This window comes from Pristiophorus japonicus, chromosome 1, assembly GCF_044704955.1.
Source record: "Pristiophorus japonicus isolate sPriJap1 chromosome 1, sPriJap1.hap1, whole genome shotgun sequence".
NCBI lineage: Eukaryota > Metazoa > Chordata > Chondrichthyes > Pristiophoridae > Pristiophorus > Pristiophorus japonicus.
Window position 1 is genome coordinate 47,722,974 of NC_091977.1, and position 16,366 is coordinate 47,739,339.

General features: G+C 44.0%; 1 protein-coding gene across 5 annotated transcripts in view; it reads left to right on the plus strand.

The window, feature by feature from the left end:
* erbin (erbb2 interacting protein) overlaps positions 1-16,366 on the plus strand; it is a 280,745-nt gene that overhangs the window by 245,702 nt on the left and 18,677 nt on the right. For 4 of the 5 annotated variants that reach the window (XM_070879386.1, XM_070879395.1, XM_070879404.1 and 1 more), the window contains 2 exons: positions 2,832-2,975; positions 4,999-5,121. In XM_070879386.1, the coding sequence (XP_070735487.1) occupies positions 2,832-2,975; positions 4,999-5,121 (267 nt within the window). The remainder of the gene's footprint in view (positions 1-2,831; positions 2,976-4,998; positions 5,122-16,366) is intronic. The other variant, XM_070879413.1, reaches the window with a different exon arrangement.

Below are 16,366 nucleotides of genomic sequence, written 5' to 3' on the forward strand. Positions count from 1 at the left end.
ACGGAAGCAAAATAATTGTTTTGGTCTCAGCCATTTCCACATTTCCCATTATTAAATCCCCCTTTTCATCTTCTAAGGGACCAACATTTACTTTAGTCGCTCTTTTCCGTTTTATATATCTGTAAAAGCTTTTACTATCTGTTTTTATGTTTTGCGCAAGTTTACCTTCGTAATCTATCTTCCCTTTCTTTATTGCTTTTTTAGTCATTCTTTGCTGTTGCTTAAAATTTTCCCAATCCTCTAGCTTCCCACTAACCTTGGCCACCTTATACGCATTGGTCTTTGATTTGATACTTTCCTTTATTTCCTTGGTTATCCACGGCTGGTTATCTCTTCTCTTGCCGCCCTTCTTTTTCACTGGAATATATTTTTGTTGCGCATTATGAAAGAGCTCCTTAAAAGTCCTCCCTCAATTGTGCCACCGTTTAGTCCTTGTTTCCAGTCTACTTTTGCCAACTCTGCCCTCATCCCACTGTAGTCCCCTTTGTTTAAGCATAGTATGCTTGTTTCTGACACAACTTCCTCATCCTCAATCTGTATTACAAATTCAACCATATTGTGATCACTCATTCCGAGAGGATCTTTTACGAGGAGATCGTTTATTTTTCCTGTCTCGTTACATAGGACCAGATCCAAAATGGCTTGCTCCCTTGTCGGCTCTGTTACATACTGTTCTAAGAAACAATCCCGTATGCATTCTATGAATTTCTCCTCCAGGCTACTCCCTGGAGGGAGAGGGAAAGGCTGGGCTCACTGGCATCAGGAGGGAGGGAGAGTAAAGGCTGGGCTCGGCGGCATCTCGGGTAGGGTTCTGGCAGCCTGGGCTGCACTCAGACGCGGGCGATCATTCGACCACTGCTGGGGCGACGAACATCGGGTCCTGCTGACAGCTTGCAAGGAGAGCGAGGAGCATGCGCACAGACTCCACTGCGCATGCGACAGCTGTCGGCAATGTTTTCAGCACAGGGCTGTAGCTTGGCCCTCCCCCCCTCCAACTCCACCATGGATGCCGTGCCAGGACCTGGGACACTCGGCAGAGGGGCCAGGATACTAATAAGTTTTTTGGTGCCCTTTCCAGCGCACAAAGTCGACGCATAAAGGGTCAGTGTGCCAAAAAAACGGGTTGGCCAAAATTGGGCCCGCAGTTTCTAAAGAAAAGTAGATGTACTGAAAACACCCTAATTTCCAGAACCCTAACAGAACACCTCAGTAGAATTGCATTTTTTTAATTTATTTTATTTTGCAAAGTGTTTATTATTCGAAGTTTTAAACTTTTTCAAGTTTTCATGTTCCCTTTCATTATCTTTGAAATCAATATATTATTGGGTAATAAGTTTTGCTTTATAATCCTTCTCCTGCATACCTATACCATATTCAGTTATGTGTTGGCAGGTTGGTTTTTTAATGGTTGGTGTAAGCACAAGTACCAGAATGAGCCACGAATTTATGAAAGAAGCATATGTGTTTGAAGAAGATTTCTGTACCATTTGTATATCTCTGCGTCCTTTTAGAATTTAGATTGCTTTTGGAATTATTTTCACAGCCAATTTTTATCAACATACTTTGCTGTTAGGGAGAGTATCACCATTGCTGACTTTCTAACTTGACAATGTTGTAATGCATTTGTTGGAATGGGCATAGTTAAAAATGTTTTTTTTAAATGACAAGACATTATTCAAGAAATGGTAATGCATATATCATTTTAATAGAGTAGGGAAAGGTATACTGCAATTTCAATATCTCATCATTGAGTACATCCTTTTACTAGGAACCCTTATTCCATAACATTGCATGAACAAACCATCCTGTTGTAACAGCATGTACAGCTAATAATTCTTTGGCTTAACCTCACTGTTCTGTGAAGCAAAATTTGTGTTTGTGTTTGGGAGATCAGTTCTATAGATACAGAAAGAAAGTTATACAATTATTTTGCTTTTCATTTAAATGCAAAATATAGGTTCAAGATAAAATCTGTTAAACCTTTTAGTATTCGACCCTATAACTAGTTATAATGGTAGTTAGAAAGGTGTTAATTTAAATTAAATGTGCGTGAGAGTTGGCATTTAGAAACATCGACTTCTTGGCTATCGGGAACTTTTTGACACCCTCGCATGTTTAACTGACATGCTCACCACCAAGCAATGTCTGCAGCAAATATGAATAAAACCAAAAGGCACCTAACTTAAACTTCAAATTATTTTAAATGTGTCTCCACATTCAGTGCAAACATTTTCAGGTTACATTGCTTCAGGTCTTGTTGGAAATAAATCTAGTGTGTGGTCCTAAGTTTTTCCACCTATATATTTTTTTTAATTCTCCTTTATGTAACCTCTTCCCCCCCCCCCCACATTTTTTAAATCATTTTTGCTTCCCTTTAAGTACCACCAAGTTTCTCCCAAGTCTTTGACAATAACACTGGTGGTGTGTAATTCGGCAGTAGGACGTTTATCAGTAACATTTTTTTGGGGGGGAGGAGGGGGAAGCTTGTTCAGTGTACACAGGAGCAATCTTGTAATTCAAAATTATTGTACCGATAGAAAAATTGCCAGATTTTCTAACGCGTACCTTGAGGTTCAAAGTTAGGTGACCTTCGCCTCCATATTTGCTGAGCTTTTTTAAAGGCTACACTGAAAACATGGGTACATGTTTGATTAACCTTTTGACAGTTGATGGGTCAGAGTACATGTTTTGTGTTTTGCATGCTATTTCTGTGTGCATGATGCCTTGAGTCTTTGGGTGAAAGTTGTCTCTTGCAATTTGCCCTGTGTTACTGCATGCTGCACTAATCTCTGTGTTAAAGCTGTGGAATTTTCTTGTTCCTCTTTATTCAGAGCATGCTGTCTAGATCGTTTAATTTCAGTTATGCTGCTTTTAGCAGCATGCACTCTGGAAGCTGTAGGGAACTGCATGACAGCCAGGGCAACGTTGCCTTGAGTGTTGCAGACGGAAGGAATTCCGCAGTGCACATGTTCCGTGTGAGTACCAACATTGGGCCAGTTTCCATGAATGAGTTTTGTAGCAAGTAATTGAGCAATTCTAGCCACAAGATATTACATTTTTTGTTAAATGTCAATCTTCAGGTTATAAAGAACTGTAGAAGTTCCCTCTCTTTTTCTCACCCCCCCCCCCCCCGGCATACTTTTGTGGTTATGCATGAGAATTCATCAGATCATTTAAAGTTCACAACTCGGTGCGTTTCCAGATCTTAATACCAAGCATAGATAACTTTGATCTCAAATCCATAGTTTCATTTGCTATGATAGAAAAATCTTGATTTTTTTTTAATGTATCTGCCCCCCACAAAATTTTATTCCATTCCCCCCCACCTCTCCTGAACATGCCAGTTCAAGGTGGATTTGAGCTCCAAAGATGCTGACGGCTATCTCTTACATGACGAACAGCCACATAATTGAGGTATGAGCTTGAACAATGTGCCTAGGCTGACTATTCTGTCACGGGGAGCATCTTTATCAACCTCAATGTCCCCACACACGTATTTTCCAGCAGGGATCGCTGAATAGCAATCAGGAATGGGAATTCTGGCTGACAGCCCCCATCTCTAGCCATTGGCTGAGGCCAGTAGCAGGATCCTTACTGTTCTTCTAACCGAGATGATCGAAGTCAGCAGAGATCAAACCTGAGCTTTCCAAATGACAATGGCTTAATTTTATTAAATGAAAAGGAATCCTACCACTCTGGAATGCAGACTTTGGAAATGCTGATGTTCTTTTTAATATTGATATTCACAGCATTCACATTTTTTCACATGTTGAGCAATGAAACTAAAACGTTTAACTTTATTGTACAATTATTTTACTTTGGAGACATGTATATAAAATAGTCCAGCAATCTCGTTGTTTAGAAGCTTAGCTTTGAATATTAAATTATCAAACCCCAAACATTTGGACACTGTCCACTGCCAGGCTATCTTGTTAGCGGGTATAGTTTAGTGTTCACATGCAATTACTGCAGATTTGTGGCTGTGACAGTAATTCTGTTCAATACTTCAATTTTAAAAACATATCTCCGTTCAGTTTAACCAAACCAAAAAAAAACAAATAATGGACAGTTTAGAACTAATCTTAGCTGCTAAAAGTGCCTTGTAAAATGATAAATATAGTTGTGACTTGTAACATTGTGTGCAAGTTTGCATTAATACGTTACATTATATACTAGCTGTACACTTTCCCAGTAAGCGCAAATTATTTTTTCAATGTCCAATCTACATTTCTATAGTGTGTCTTCCAGACATGTCACTGGAGCACAAAAACCCAAAGCTAGCCAGCATATTTCAAAAGGCTAGAAGTTACTTAAGAATAATAAAGTAGCCTCTAGGTTCAAATGTCCGTTACAAACAACTAAAATGGTTTGACTTCATCTGAATTTCTTGATGCTACCTTGTGATTGCTTCCAGTATTCATTATTTTCTATGATAGCCTGTAATTTACAAGCACTTTGCAATTGTCATTTCATGGCCAAAGCTGTAGTTTTTCCACATCAAATTGTAAAACGAGGCTAACTTTGTATACAGAAAGCATATATTGCATAATATCGTCCTGTCCTTTTCCTTGGATCTTTGTAAATGTACTGTTGCTGTGGTTCAATTAGAAATTATGTATATATTTTAAATGGTGCACTGAAATTCAGCTTTGGAATTTGTTGCTTGCTTAGCTTTTGTCAAATTTATGACATTATGCTCCTGAAGACTTGATTTACACGTGGGCAGAAAATTACCTTAATTCACAACCTAAATTGATTCTAATCCAGTGCGCGTGTTTGTTCGTCCTCTCTCTCTCTCTCTCTCTCTCTCTCTTCCTTTCGAATGATACAATGGTTACAATAGGAACAAACTCTGGTGTTCTCTGATAAACTTAAATTTGAAACATTTCTTCAACTAAAATTGTGAGCATTTTTTAAAAACTAAACTATAGTTATTTTTTTATCAGTCCTTTACAATCAACCTCCTAAGTGGTGTATGTTTTCACATTTCGATTTTAGTATCCATCACAGGGTAACAGTATTGGGGATCCAAGTCAAGATGATGTCTTCGGTGTTGGGCTACAGAATTACTCATCTGGCACACTTGGTATGAAGGATATTCCTCCAGACAGCATGAGAAAAGTAAGTATACAGGTACGACCAAGTAATTAGCCATATGAATATTTTATGGAGCAATTCAACAAAAGGTTACTGCCCTTTTGAATGTTGTGCACTGTTCACATTTTCCTTGCCTTTTGCCAGGTGTTAATTTTGTAACAGCATTTTTTTCATGTGCCGTATTTGAAAATATATATCTTTAATATCTCGTAAGGTATAAAATGGATACCATTAATGACAGCAGTGGTATTGTGCCCTATTTTACGTGCTATTTTAGTTTGCAAAGGACCATGAGGCACAAACCACAACATATTCATTGTCTAAATTGCAAGCTTTACTTTTAGTAGTCGAGGTTAAGCAGAATTACCAAATAAAATCTTAATTTTTCACTTAAATTAGGTGGGGCTTGGCTATTTTATCATGGAAGATATGGGTACTTCCTTTAATCAGGTATTGGGTTTAATTATAAACTCTACGGGCCCAAGTTTCGAACCGCGCCTAGAACGGCGCAGTCCCGACCTGGACGCCCGTTTTTCACGCCACAAAGTGCGCCTAAAAAAAACCCTCCGTATTCTCCAGCTCCCTGCAGGTCCTCTGGCCCTCGGCACAGCGCAGCAGGAGCTGTAGGGGGCGGAGCCAGGTCCCTGCGCTGAAAACAGTGCCGGGACCTCTGCACATGCGCGCTACAGTGGGCACGCAAGTGCAGTAGCTCCAGGCGCCCGAAACTGTGTGGGAGGGGCCCGAAGCACGCAGCCCCTAGCCCTGGCCGAATGGCCTCAATGGGGCTGCGTGAATAAGGCTCCTCCCACGGCCAGCTCCTGCTTCTTCCCGACCCGACTCGACTCGACTCCCGCTTCCCGCCTCTGGACCGAACCCGCCCGCCCCCGGACCCGACCCGACCCCACGACCCCCGCTCACCCCCCCCCCCCCCCTCCGGACCCGACGCCCCCCAATCTCCATCTCCTCCTCCCCCCCATTCTCCATCTCCTCCTCCCCCCCCCAATCTCCATCTCCTCCTCCCCCCCAATCTCCATCTCCTCCTCCCCCCCCCAATTTCCATCTCCTCCTCCCCCCCAATCTCCATCTCCTCCTCCCCCCCCAATCTCCATCTCCTCCTCCCCCCCAATCTCCTTCCCCCCCCGCAATCTCCTTCCCCCCCCGCAATCTCCTTCCCCTCCCCCAATCTCCTTCCCCTCCCCCAATCTCCTTCCCCTCCCCCAGTCTCCTTCCTTCCCCACCCCCCAATCTCCTTCCTTCCCCACCCCCCAATCTCCTTCCTTCCCCCACCCCCCAATCTCCTTCCTTCCCCACCCCCCAATCTCCTTCCTTCCCCCACCCCCCAATCTCCTTCCTTCCCCCACCCCCCAATCTCCTTCCTTCCCCCACCCCCCAATCTCCTTCCTTCCTTCCCCCACCCCCCAATCTCCTTCCTTCCTTCCTTCCCCCACCCCCCAATCTCCTTCCTTCCTTCCCCCACCCCCCAATCTCCTTCCTTCCTTCCCCCACCCCCCAATCTCCTTCCTTCCTTCCCCCACCCCCCAATCTCCTTCCTTCCTTCCCCCACCCCCCAATCTCCTTCCTTCCTTCCCCCACCCCCCAATCTCCTTCCTTCCTTCCCCCACCCCCCAATCTCCTTCCTTCCTTTCCCCACCCCCCAATCTCCTTCCTTCCTTTCCCCACCCCCCAATCTCCTTCCTTCCTTCCCCCACCCCCCAATCTCCTTCCTTCCTTCCCCCACCCCCCAATCTCCTTCCTTCCTTCCCCCACCCCCCAATCTCCTTCCTTCCTTCCCCCACCCCCCAATCTCCTTCCCCTTCCCCACCCCCCAATCTCCTTCCCCTTCCCCACCCCCCAATCTCCTTCCCCTTCCCCACCCCCCAATCTCCTTCCCCTTCCCCACCCCCCAATCTCCTTCCCCTTCCCCATCCCCCAATCTCCTTCCCCTTCCCCATCCCCCAATCTCCTTCCCCTTCCCCACCCCCCAATCTCCTTCCCCTTCTCACCCCCCAATCTCCTTCCCCTTCTCACCCCCCCAATCTCCTTCCCCTTCTCACCCCCCAATCTCCTTCCCCTTCCCCACCCCCCAATCTCCTTCCCCTTCCCCACCCCCCAATCTCCTTCCTTCCCCACCCCCCAATCTCCTTCCCCATCCCCACCCCCCAATCTCCTTTCCCATCCCCCCCTTCTCCCCTCCCCCATCCCATCCCTCTCTCCCCCCTCTCCTTCCCCCCCCTCTCCTTCCCCCCCTCTCCCTCCCCCCTCTCTCCCTCCCCCCTCTCTCCCTCCCCCCTCTCTCCCTCCCCCCTCTCTCCCTCCCCCCCCTCTCCCTCCCCCCCCTCTCCCTCCCCCCTCTCTCCCTCCCCCCTCTCTCCCTCCCCCTCTCTCCCTCCCCCCTCTCTCCCCTCCCCCCTCTCTCCCTCCCCCCCTCCCCTCTCTCCCTCCCCCCCCTCCCCTCTCTCCCTCCCCCCCTCCCCTCTCTCCCTCCCCCCCTCCCCTCTCTCCCTCCCCCCCTCCCCTCTCTCCCTCCCCCCCTCCCCTCTCTCCCTCCCCCCTCCCCTCTCTCCCTCCCCCCCCTCTATTCCCCCCCTCCCCTCTTCCCCCCTCCCCTCTATTCCCCCCTCCCCTCTATTCCCCCCTCCCCTCTATTCCCCCCTCCCCTCTATTCCCCCCTCCCCTCTATTCCCCCCTCCCCTCTATTTCCCCCCCTCCCCTCTATTTCCCCCCTCCCCTCTATTTCCCCCCTCCCCTCTATTTCCCCCCCTCCCCTCTATTTCCCCCCTCTCCCTCTATTTCCCCCCTCTCCTCTATTTCCCCCCCCTCTCCTCTATTTCCCCCCCTCTCCTCTATTTCCCCCCCTCTCCTCTTTCCCCCCTCTCCTCTTTTCCCCCCCTCTCCTCTTTTCCCCCCCCTCTCCTCTTTTCCCCCCCCTCTCCTCTTTTCCCCCCCCTCTCCTCTTTTCCCCCCCCTCTCCTCTTTTCCCCCCCCTCTCCTCTCTTTCCCCCCCCTCTCCTCTCTTTCCCCCCCCTCTCCTCTCTTTCCCCCCCCCTCTCCTCTCTATTCCCCCCCCCTCTCCTCTCTTCCCCCCCCCCCCCCTCTCTCCCCCTTCTCTCTCTCTCCCCCTGCTCCCCTCGCTGTCAGAAACAGAGAATGAGACACACACAGACAGAGAGAAAGAGACACACACTGAGGGGGGCATCTCAGCACGCTGTTGGAGGGCTCCCGGTGCTGCAGTCGGTAAGTAGAAAATGTTTTATTTATTGATTTTTTAAAAAAAAATTATTGCTTATTAATTTTTTTTGGTTGATTTATTGATGTATTTATTATTGATGATGGCCCTTTATTTGTAAAACTGAAGTGTTTAATGTTTGTAAACTTCCCTTTAAAACCCCCCCCCCCCATTCCCTACGCCTGATTTGTAACCTACGCCTGATTTTCTAAAGTGTAGACAAGGTTTTTTGAGCGTACAAAAATCTTCACTTACTCCATTCTAAGTTAGTTTGGAGTAAGTTTTCACTGACGAAACTTTGAAAACAGGCGTAAGTGGCCGGACACGCCCCCTTTTTGGAAAAAAAAATTCTGTTCCAAAGTGAAACTGTTCTAACTGACTAGAACTGGAGCAAACTAAATTACGAGAATTCCGATTTCTAAGATACTCCGTTCAACACCAGTTGCTCCTAAAAAATCAGGAGCAAATCATGTGGAAACTTGGGGCCAATGTTTGTGATGCTAGTTCTGCAAATATACTCTGCCATGTTGCATTGTCTGAGCTGCATTATCCTCACAGCTATTCACCATGCGAATTCCATAAACCTGCAGCTAGAAGCCACTTTGAAGCTGTGCATGTCTATTTACTCTTGACCACCATCCTATCCTTGTTGGATATGTCAGACATATATAGTCATTACAGGTAGGTGTTTCTCATGCTTAATTCATGAGGTGCACTTGCTGTAAAATGAAATTGGATCCATTTACAGTGGATTTCAGTTCTGATTAATTTGGAAAGAAGTCCACATGACTATAAATAATGTAGACTACGGTGGTGATCTCATAATGTACTGTGGAACAGATGTCAGCCCAAAACCAGCACTGTGAGCAGAACCTTGCTTAGCTGTTCCAAGTGTCAATGAGCAAAGCTGAACTGTGAACCATCACTGAAAGTAGGAACTCCAGTTCAATTGGAAAATTAACTTCTAGGCGTTCTTTTAACTTTTAATATTGTACTTTTTAAAATTAAAGACGGCTGTTTTTTGTATCAAAGATTTTTTCAACATTTAATTTAATTTGTTGTCGATGTAGGCGATGCTGGCAAGGCCATAATTAGTGCCCATTGATAATTGCCATGAGAAGGTGGTGGTCGTGGTCCTTCTCTTTGCATCACTGCAGTCCTTAAAAGTCTGTGACTTAAGAACATAAGAAATAGGAGCAGAAGTAGGCCACCTGACCCCTTGAGCCTGCTCCGCCATTTAATAAGATCATGGCTGATCTGATCATGGACTCAGCTCCATTTCCCTGCCCGTTCCCCATAACCCTTTATTCTCTTAATGCAATCTTTATATCTCCGCCTTTAAATGTATTCAATGACCCAGTTTCTACAGCTCTCTGGGGCAGAGAATTCCAGAGACTTACAACCCTCCGAGAGAAGAAATTCCTCCTCATCTCAGTTTTAAATAGGCAGCCCCTTATTCTGAGACTATGTCCTCTAGTTTTAGTTTCCCCTATGAATGGAAATATCCTCTCTGCATCCACCTTGTCGAGCCCCCTCATTATCTTGTATGTTTTGATAAGATCATGTCTCACTTTTCTAAACTCCAATGTGTATAGGCCCAACTTACTCAACCTATCTTCATGTCAACCCCCTCATCTCTGGAATCAACTAGTGAACCTTCTCTGAACAGCCGCCAATGCAAGTATATCCTTAAATACGGAGACCAAAACTAACACAGCACTCTAGGTGTGGCCTCGCCAATATCCTCTACAGTTGTAGCAGGACTTCTCTGCTTTTATATATATATCCCCCTTGCAATAAAGGCCAACATTCCATTTGCCTCCCTGATTACTTGCTGTACCTGCATACTAACTTTTTGTATTTCATGCACAAGGACCCCCAGGTCCCTCTGTACTGCAGCACTTTGCAATTTTTCTCCATTTAAATTATAATTTGCTTTTCTATTTTTTTCCTGCCAAAGTGGATAACCTCACATTTTCCCACATTATACTCCATCTGCCAAAAATGTTGCCCACTCATTTAGCCTGTTTATATCCCTCTGCAGATATTTTGTGTCCTCATAATTTGCTTTCCCACCCATCTTTGTATCATCAGCAAACTTGGCTACATTACACTCGGTCCCTTCATCCAAGTCATTAATATAGATTGTAAATATTTAAGGACCCATCACCTATCCCTACGGCACCCCACTAGTCGCTGTTTGCCAACCGGAAAATGACCCATTTATCCCAACTCTCTTTTCTGTTAGCCAATCCTCTATCAATGCTAATATACTACCCCCAACTGCGTGAACGTTTATCTTGTGCAGTAACCTTTTATGTGGTTATTTGATTGAATCATGCTTTTCCAAATGTCCTGCTCCTGCTTCCTTAATAATGGACTCCAGCATTTTCCCAACGACAGATGTTAGGCTAACTGGTCTATAGTTTCCTGCTTTTTGTCTGCCTCATTTTTTAAATAGGGGCGTTACATTTGCGGTTTTCCAATCCACTGCGACCGCCCCAGACTTGAAGGTAAATCAGTGTCGGAACAGTGGGAGCATTCAAGGAGGAGATCCTGAGGGGACAGAGCAAGTACGATCCCTTAATAAAAAAGGGTGGGGCTAACCAATCTAGAGCCACCTGGATGTCAAGGGACATACAGGGTAAGATAAAGACAAACAGGGAAGTTTATGACAGATACCGAGAACTCAACACTGCAGAAACTCTAGAGGAGTATAAAAAGTGCAGGGGTGCAATTTAAAAAAGATTTCAAGAAAGCAAATAGAGAGTTGAAAGAATGTTGGCAATTAAAATTAGGGAAAAGCCAAAGATGTTTTATAAATACATTAAGAGCAAGAAGATAAATAAAGAGTGGGGCCTATTAGAGACCACAAAGGAAATTTGTGTGTGGAGGCAGAAGATGTGGGTATGATTCTTGATGAATACTTTGCATCTGTTGTCACAAAAGAGAGGGGTGATGCAGACTTTGCAATGAGGGAGGAGGAATGTGAAATACTAGATGAGATAAACATAGTGAGAGAGGAAATATTAAGGGGCTTAGCAGCTTTGAAAGTGGATAAATCCCCAGGCCCGGATGAAATGTATCCCAGGCAGTTAAGAGAAACAAAGGAGGAAATAGCTGGGGTGCTGACCATCATTGTCCAATCCTCTCTGGCTACAAGTGTGGTGCCAGAGGACTGCTAATGTTGTACCATTGTTTAAAGGGATAGACCGAGTAATTACAGGCCAATCAGCCTAACCTCGGTGGTGGGAAAATTATTGGAAAAAGTCCTGAGGGAAGGATAAATCTTCATTTGGAAAGACATGGATTAATCAAGGACAATCATTGGATTTGTTAAACAAAGGTTGTGTCTGACTAATTTGATATTTTTCGAGGAGGTAACCAGAAGGGTCGATGAGGGCAGTGTGTATGATGTAGTGTATATGGATTTTAGCAAAGCTTTTGATAAGGTCCCACATGGCAGACTGGTCACGAAAGTAAGAGCCCATGGGATCCTGGGCAAAGTGGCACGTTGGATCTAAAATTGGCTCAGAAGCAGCAAGCAAAGGGTAATGGTTGATGGGTGTTTTTGTGACTGGAAGGCTGTATCCAGTAGGGTTCCGCAGGGCTCAGTCCTGGGTCCCTTGCTTTTTGTGGTATATATCCATGACTTGGACTTGAGTGTTGGGGTATGATTAAGAAGATTGTAGATGACGCTAAAATAGGCTGTGTGATTGATGAAGAAGAAGAAAGCTGCGGATGACGGGAAGATATCGATGTACTGGTCAGGTGGGCAGAACAGTGGCAAATGAAATTCAATCTGGCTAAGTGTGAGGTAATGCATTTGGGGAGGACTAACAAGGCAAGGGAATACACATTAAATGGTATGACACTGAAGTGTAGAGGAACAAAGGGACCTTGGAGTGCAGGTCCACAGATCCCTGAAGGTAGCAAGCCAGGTAGATAAGGTGATTAAGAAAGCATATGAAATACTTGCCTTTATTAGTCGAGGCATGGAATACAAGAGCAAGGAGGTTATGCTTGAACTGTACAAAAACTGGTTAGGCTGTAGCTGGAGTACTGTGTGCAGTTCTGGTCACCACTTTACAGGAAGGATGAGATTGCACTGGAAAGGGTGTAGAGAAGAATGTTACCTGGACTGAAGAATTTTGGCCATGAAGAAAGATTGGAGATGCTGGGTCTGTTTCTTTTGGAACAGAGGAGGCTAAGGGGAGACCTGATTGAGGTGTATAAAATTATGAGGGCCTGGATAAGAGTGGCTAGGAAGGACCGGTTTCCCTTGGCAGAGGGGTCAACAACCAGGGACCATAGATTTAAAGTAATTGGGGGGAGATTTAGAGGAGATCTGAGAGGAAATTTCTTTACCCAGAGGGTGGTGGGGGTCTGGAACTCACTGCCTGAAAGGGTGGTAGAGGCAAAAACCATCACCACATTTAAAAGATGCTTGGATGTGCACTTAAAGTGCCGTAACCTATAGTGCTGCGGACCAAGAGCAGGAAAGTGGGATTAGGCTGGATAGCTCTTGGCCAGCGCGGACACGATGAGCCGAAATGGTCTCCTTCCATGCTGGACATTTCTATGATTATCTATAAATCTCATTCTTGATTTACTTTGCTTTCTTCAATGGTCTGTAATATACACCCAATGTGGTTAGGGATCTCTTGTTAACTCTGCCCTAGTAAACCCTGCATCTCCATTGGTGAAAACATGCCTTTTATGTCTGTAATTGTATCTTTAATAAACCACCTCGTCCTTTTTTTTTCTCACTCGTGAAAATGTTATAACCAGAAATATTTACTTCCTAGCCTCACCCCAGCTGAAGCCAACTATTTGCCAATGCTGTATTATCATGTTCCTCCATTCTAATTAGTACCTCTATTCTAATTAGTACTTCTAGTTATCTGACATTTATTTCTATTGTTTAGTACATTTGCATATAAACACGGCACCCTGGCACAATCTTACTGCTTTCCTGCCTATTTTTTCTTTCCTTGACTATCTTTCTCCCAATCTTCCCCTTCCCAGTTTACATTTTTAGATTGCTTTGCCCTTTTACTATGCTGATTTTAGCCCCATCTCCACTGCTCTGTTTACCCTTCTGGTGAGGACAGTGGCACTAGTTCGGTTTAAGTGAAGCCAATATGTAGAGCTTCTTCCAGCCCCAGAAACCTGTCCCATTGTCAGAAGTCTGAAACATATTGATGTGTCTGATCTTCTCCCTAACTGGCCTGGCACATTGCACTGGGAGTAACCCAAGACCCCACCACTTCCCCCCCCCCCCCCCCCCCCGGCCCCTCACCGGAAGGTCTGCTTTTTAATCCAATAGCTAATGCCTCAATCTTTCTTTGCAAGATCTTAATTTTATTGGTCCTGTGTTGGTTTTAATATGAAGCTGAATTTTCTCCCCTTGCTCCAATGGGTGCATGTAAGAGGCAATGGACTATTTGGACTTCTGAGTCACAACTGCAGAAAAGTATATATATTATTCTAATGATAGGTGGTGGGAAAATTATTGGAAAACATTCTGAGGGACAGGATAAATCTTCATTTATAAAGATACAGATTAATCAAGGACAATCAGCACCGTTTGTTAAGGGAAGGTCATGTCTGACGAGCTTGATTGAATTTTTTAAGGAGGTAACAATGAGGGTAGTGTGTTTGATGACGTGTATATGGATTTTAGCATTATTTTTGATGAGGTCCCACATGGCAGACTGCTCATAAAAGTAAAAGCCCATGGGATCCAAGACAAAGTGGCAAGTTGGATCCCAAATTGGCTGAGAGACAGGAAGCAAAGGGTAATAGTTGATGGGTGTTTTTGCGACGAGAAGGATGTTTCCAGTGGGGTTCTACAAGACTCAGTTTTGGGTACCTTGCTTTTTGTGGTATATATCAATGATTTCGACTTGAATGTAGGGGGTATGATTAAGAAGTTTGCAGAAGATAGTAAAATCTGCTGTGCAGTTGATATAGTGTGAAGTGTCAACAACTGTTTCTCAAGTTCAGTAACTTTAAACTTGAATGAATCACAATATAATTACTAATAAGGAAAGCCATCTTAGTTTATCCACCCAGAATAGCCCTAACATTCCCCAAGTTTCCCTTTTATTAATTGGAATAATTATTATCCAGTGCTGCTCGTTATTTAATTTAAAGAATTACCTTTTCCATCCCATAAACTTGTCCTTTATACCTCTATAAAATCATCTCTGCTACCCTTCAAAGTTGGAAAAGCACAAGTCTCGATGGACTTTGCTCATCGCACAAACCTTTACGTCAGCCCAACCAACCAAGCATTGGTTATATATTTTAAACAGCCAATTAAAATCACACCCAAGCGACAGTACTTCTGCATCTAATCAAGGGCTAGCCTGTCAAGCAAACCAATGCAGTCAGTACTTGCAACAACAAAAAATATATATTTTAAAGGATCGAATTATCGTTTCATGTACCTAGTTTCTTCTAATAATGTTCATAAATTATGTTAAAGATTATTTTGTGCAAATATTCTGTTCATACTAGTGGTGCCAGAAGGGCAATGCCTTGATGTAGAGCCTGCAAGTTCACTTTATAATTTATAAGGAAGCTGATGTGTTATTTATCCTCCAACACAATGTCCAAGCGACCATGTAGAAATATGCTAAATAGGATATTGCATAGACATATACTTAGCAGTTTGGGAAAGCTGTGAACTCTGAGGCTGCAGTATTTTCGTGATTGTTCATTTCTAACTCCAGAAATTCCCAAGTGTCATTATAATAGATGCTAATTCTATTCTAGATATTAACTTTATAAAGATGTTTTTACATTTATTATGTGCTGCATGTTGGCATTTATATTAGATGCTTATTTTGGCCATGTTTTCAGTTGTGCCAATTTGAGGGTTTTTTTTCCATAAAAAGTAAAATTGGGCAATTGAACTCCTCTTGCTGGCTGTGCTTAGTACAAACACACATGGATGGATTTACAACTATTAATTCTGGTGCAAATAGTGATGTAAAGCAGCAATTTTCTCCCAGCTCAGAAGCATAATGTAGCATTATTAAAAGTGAAATCATTACGAAATATTCTGAAATCAAATGTAAAATGGTTTCAATATTTTTTAATTGGGATTTTATTGGTTTAACTAGAAAGCCCACTTGTGTGTCATTGAGAAGGCTGGGAGGTGCTATCACTAAAATTGCCATTGATAAATGTGACTAGAAAGCAGATTTAATTTTGAATTCGACATTTTTCCAGGAATGTTTTTTTTTACGGCCCTGAAATTGCACCACGTCAGGAGAATTTCAGGATTTGCTTAAAACGATTCACGTGGAATTTTGAAGACTTCTGTTGGGGCTTCCTGATGTGAAAAATATCAGGGACTCTGCAAAAAGAATTGCTCCATCATAAACATTTGGAGCTGTCAATAATTCTTCTAAAGTCTTAGAAACAGAGGTGCAGGAGTAGGCCATTCGGCCCTTCGAGCCTGCACTGCCATTCAATAAGATCATGACTGATCATTCCCTCAGTACCCCTTTCCTGCTTTCTCACCATACCCCTTGATCCCCTTAACTGTAAGAGCCATATCTAACTCCCTCTTGAATATATCCAGTGAACTGGCATCAACAACTCTCTGCGGCAGGGAATTCCACAGGTTAATAACTCTCTGAGTGAAGAAGTTTCTCCTCATCTCAGTCTTATATGGCCTACCCCTTATTCTCAGACTATGTCCCCTGGTTCTGGACTTGCCCAACATCGGGAACATTCTTCCCGCATCTAACCTGTCTAGTCCCGTCAGAATCTTATATGTTTCTATGAGATCCCCTCTCATCCTTCTAAACTCCAGTGAATAAAGGCCCAGTTGATCCAGTCTCTCCTCATATGACAGCCCAGCCATCCCTGGAATCAGTCTGGTGAACCTTCACTGCACTCCCTCAATAGCAAGAACGTCCTTCCTCAGACTAGAAGACCAAAACTGAACACAATATTCCAGGTGAGGCATCACTAAGGCCCTGCACAACTGCAATAAGACCTCCCTGCTATATTCAAATCCCCTAG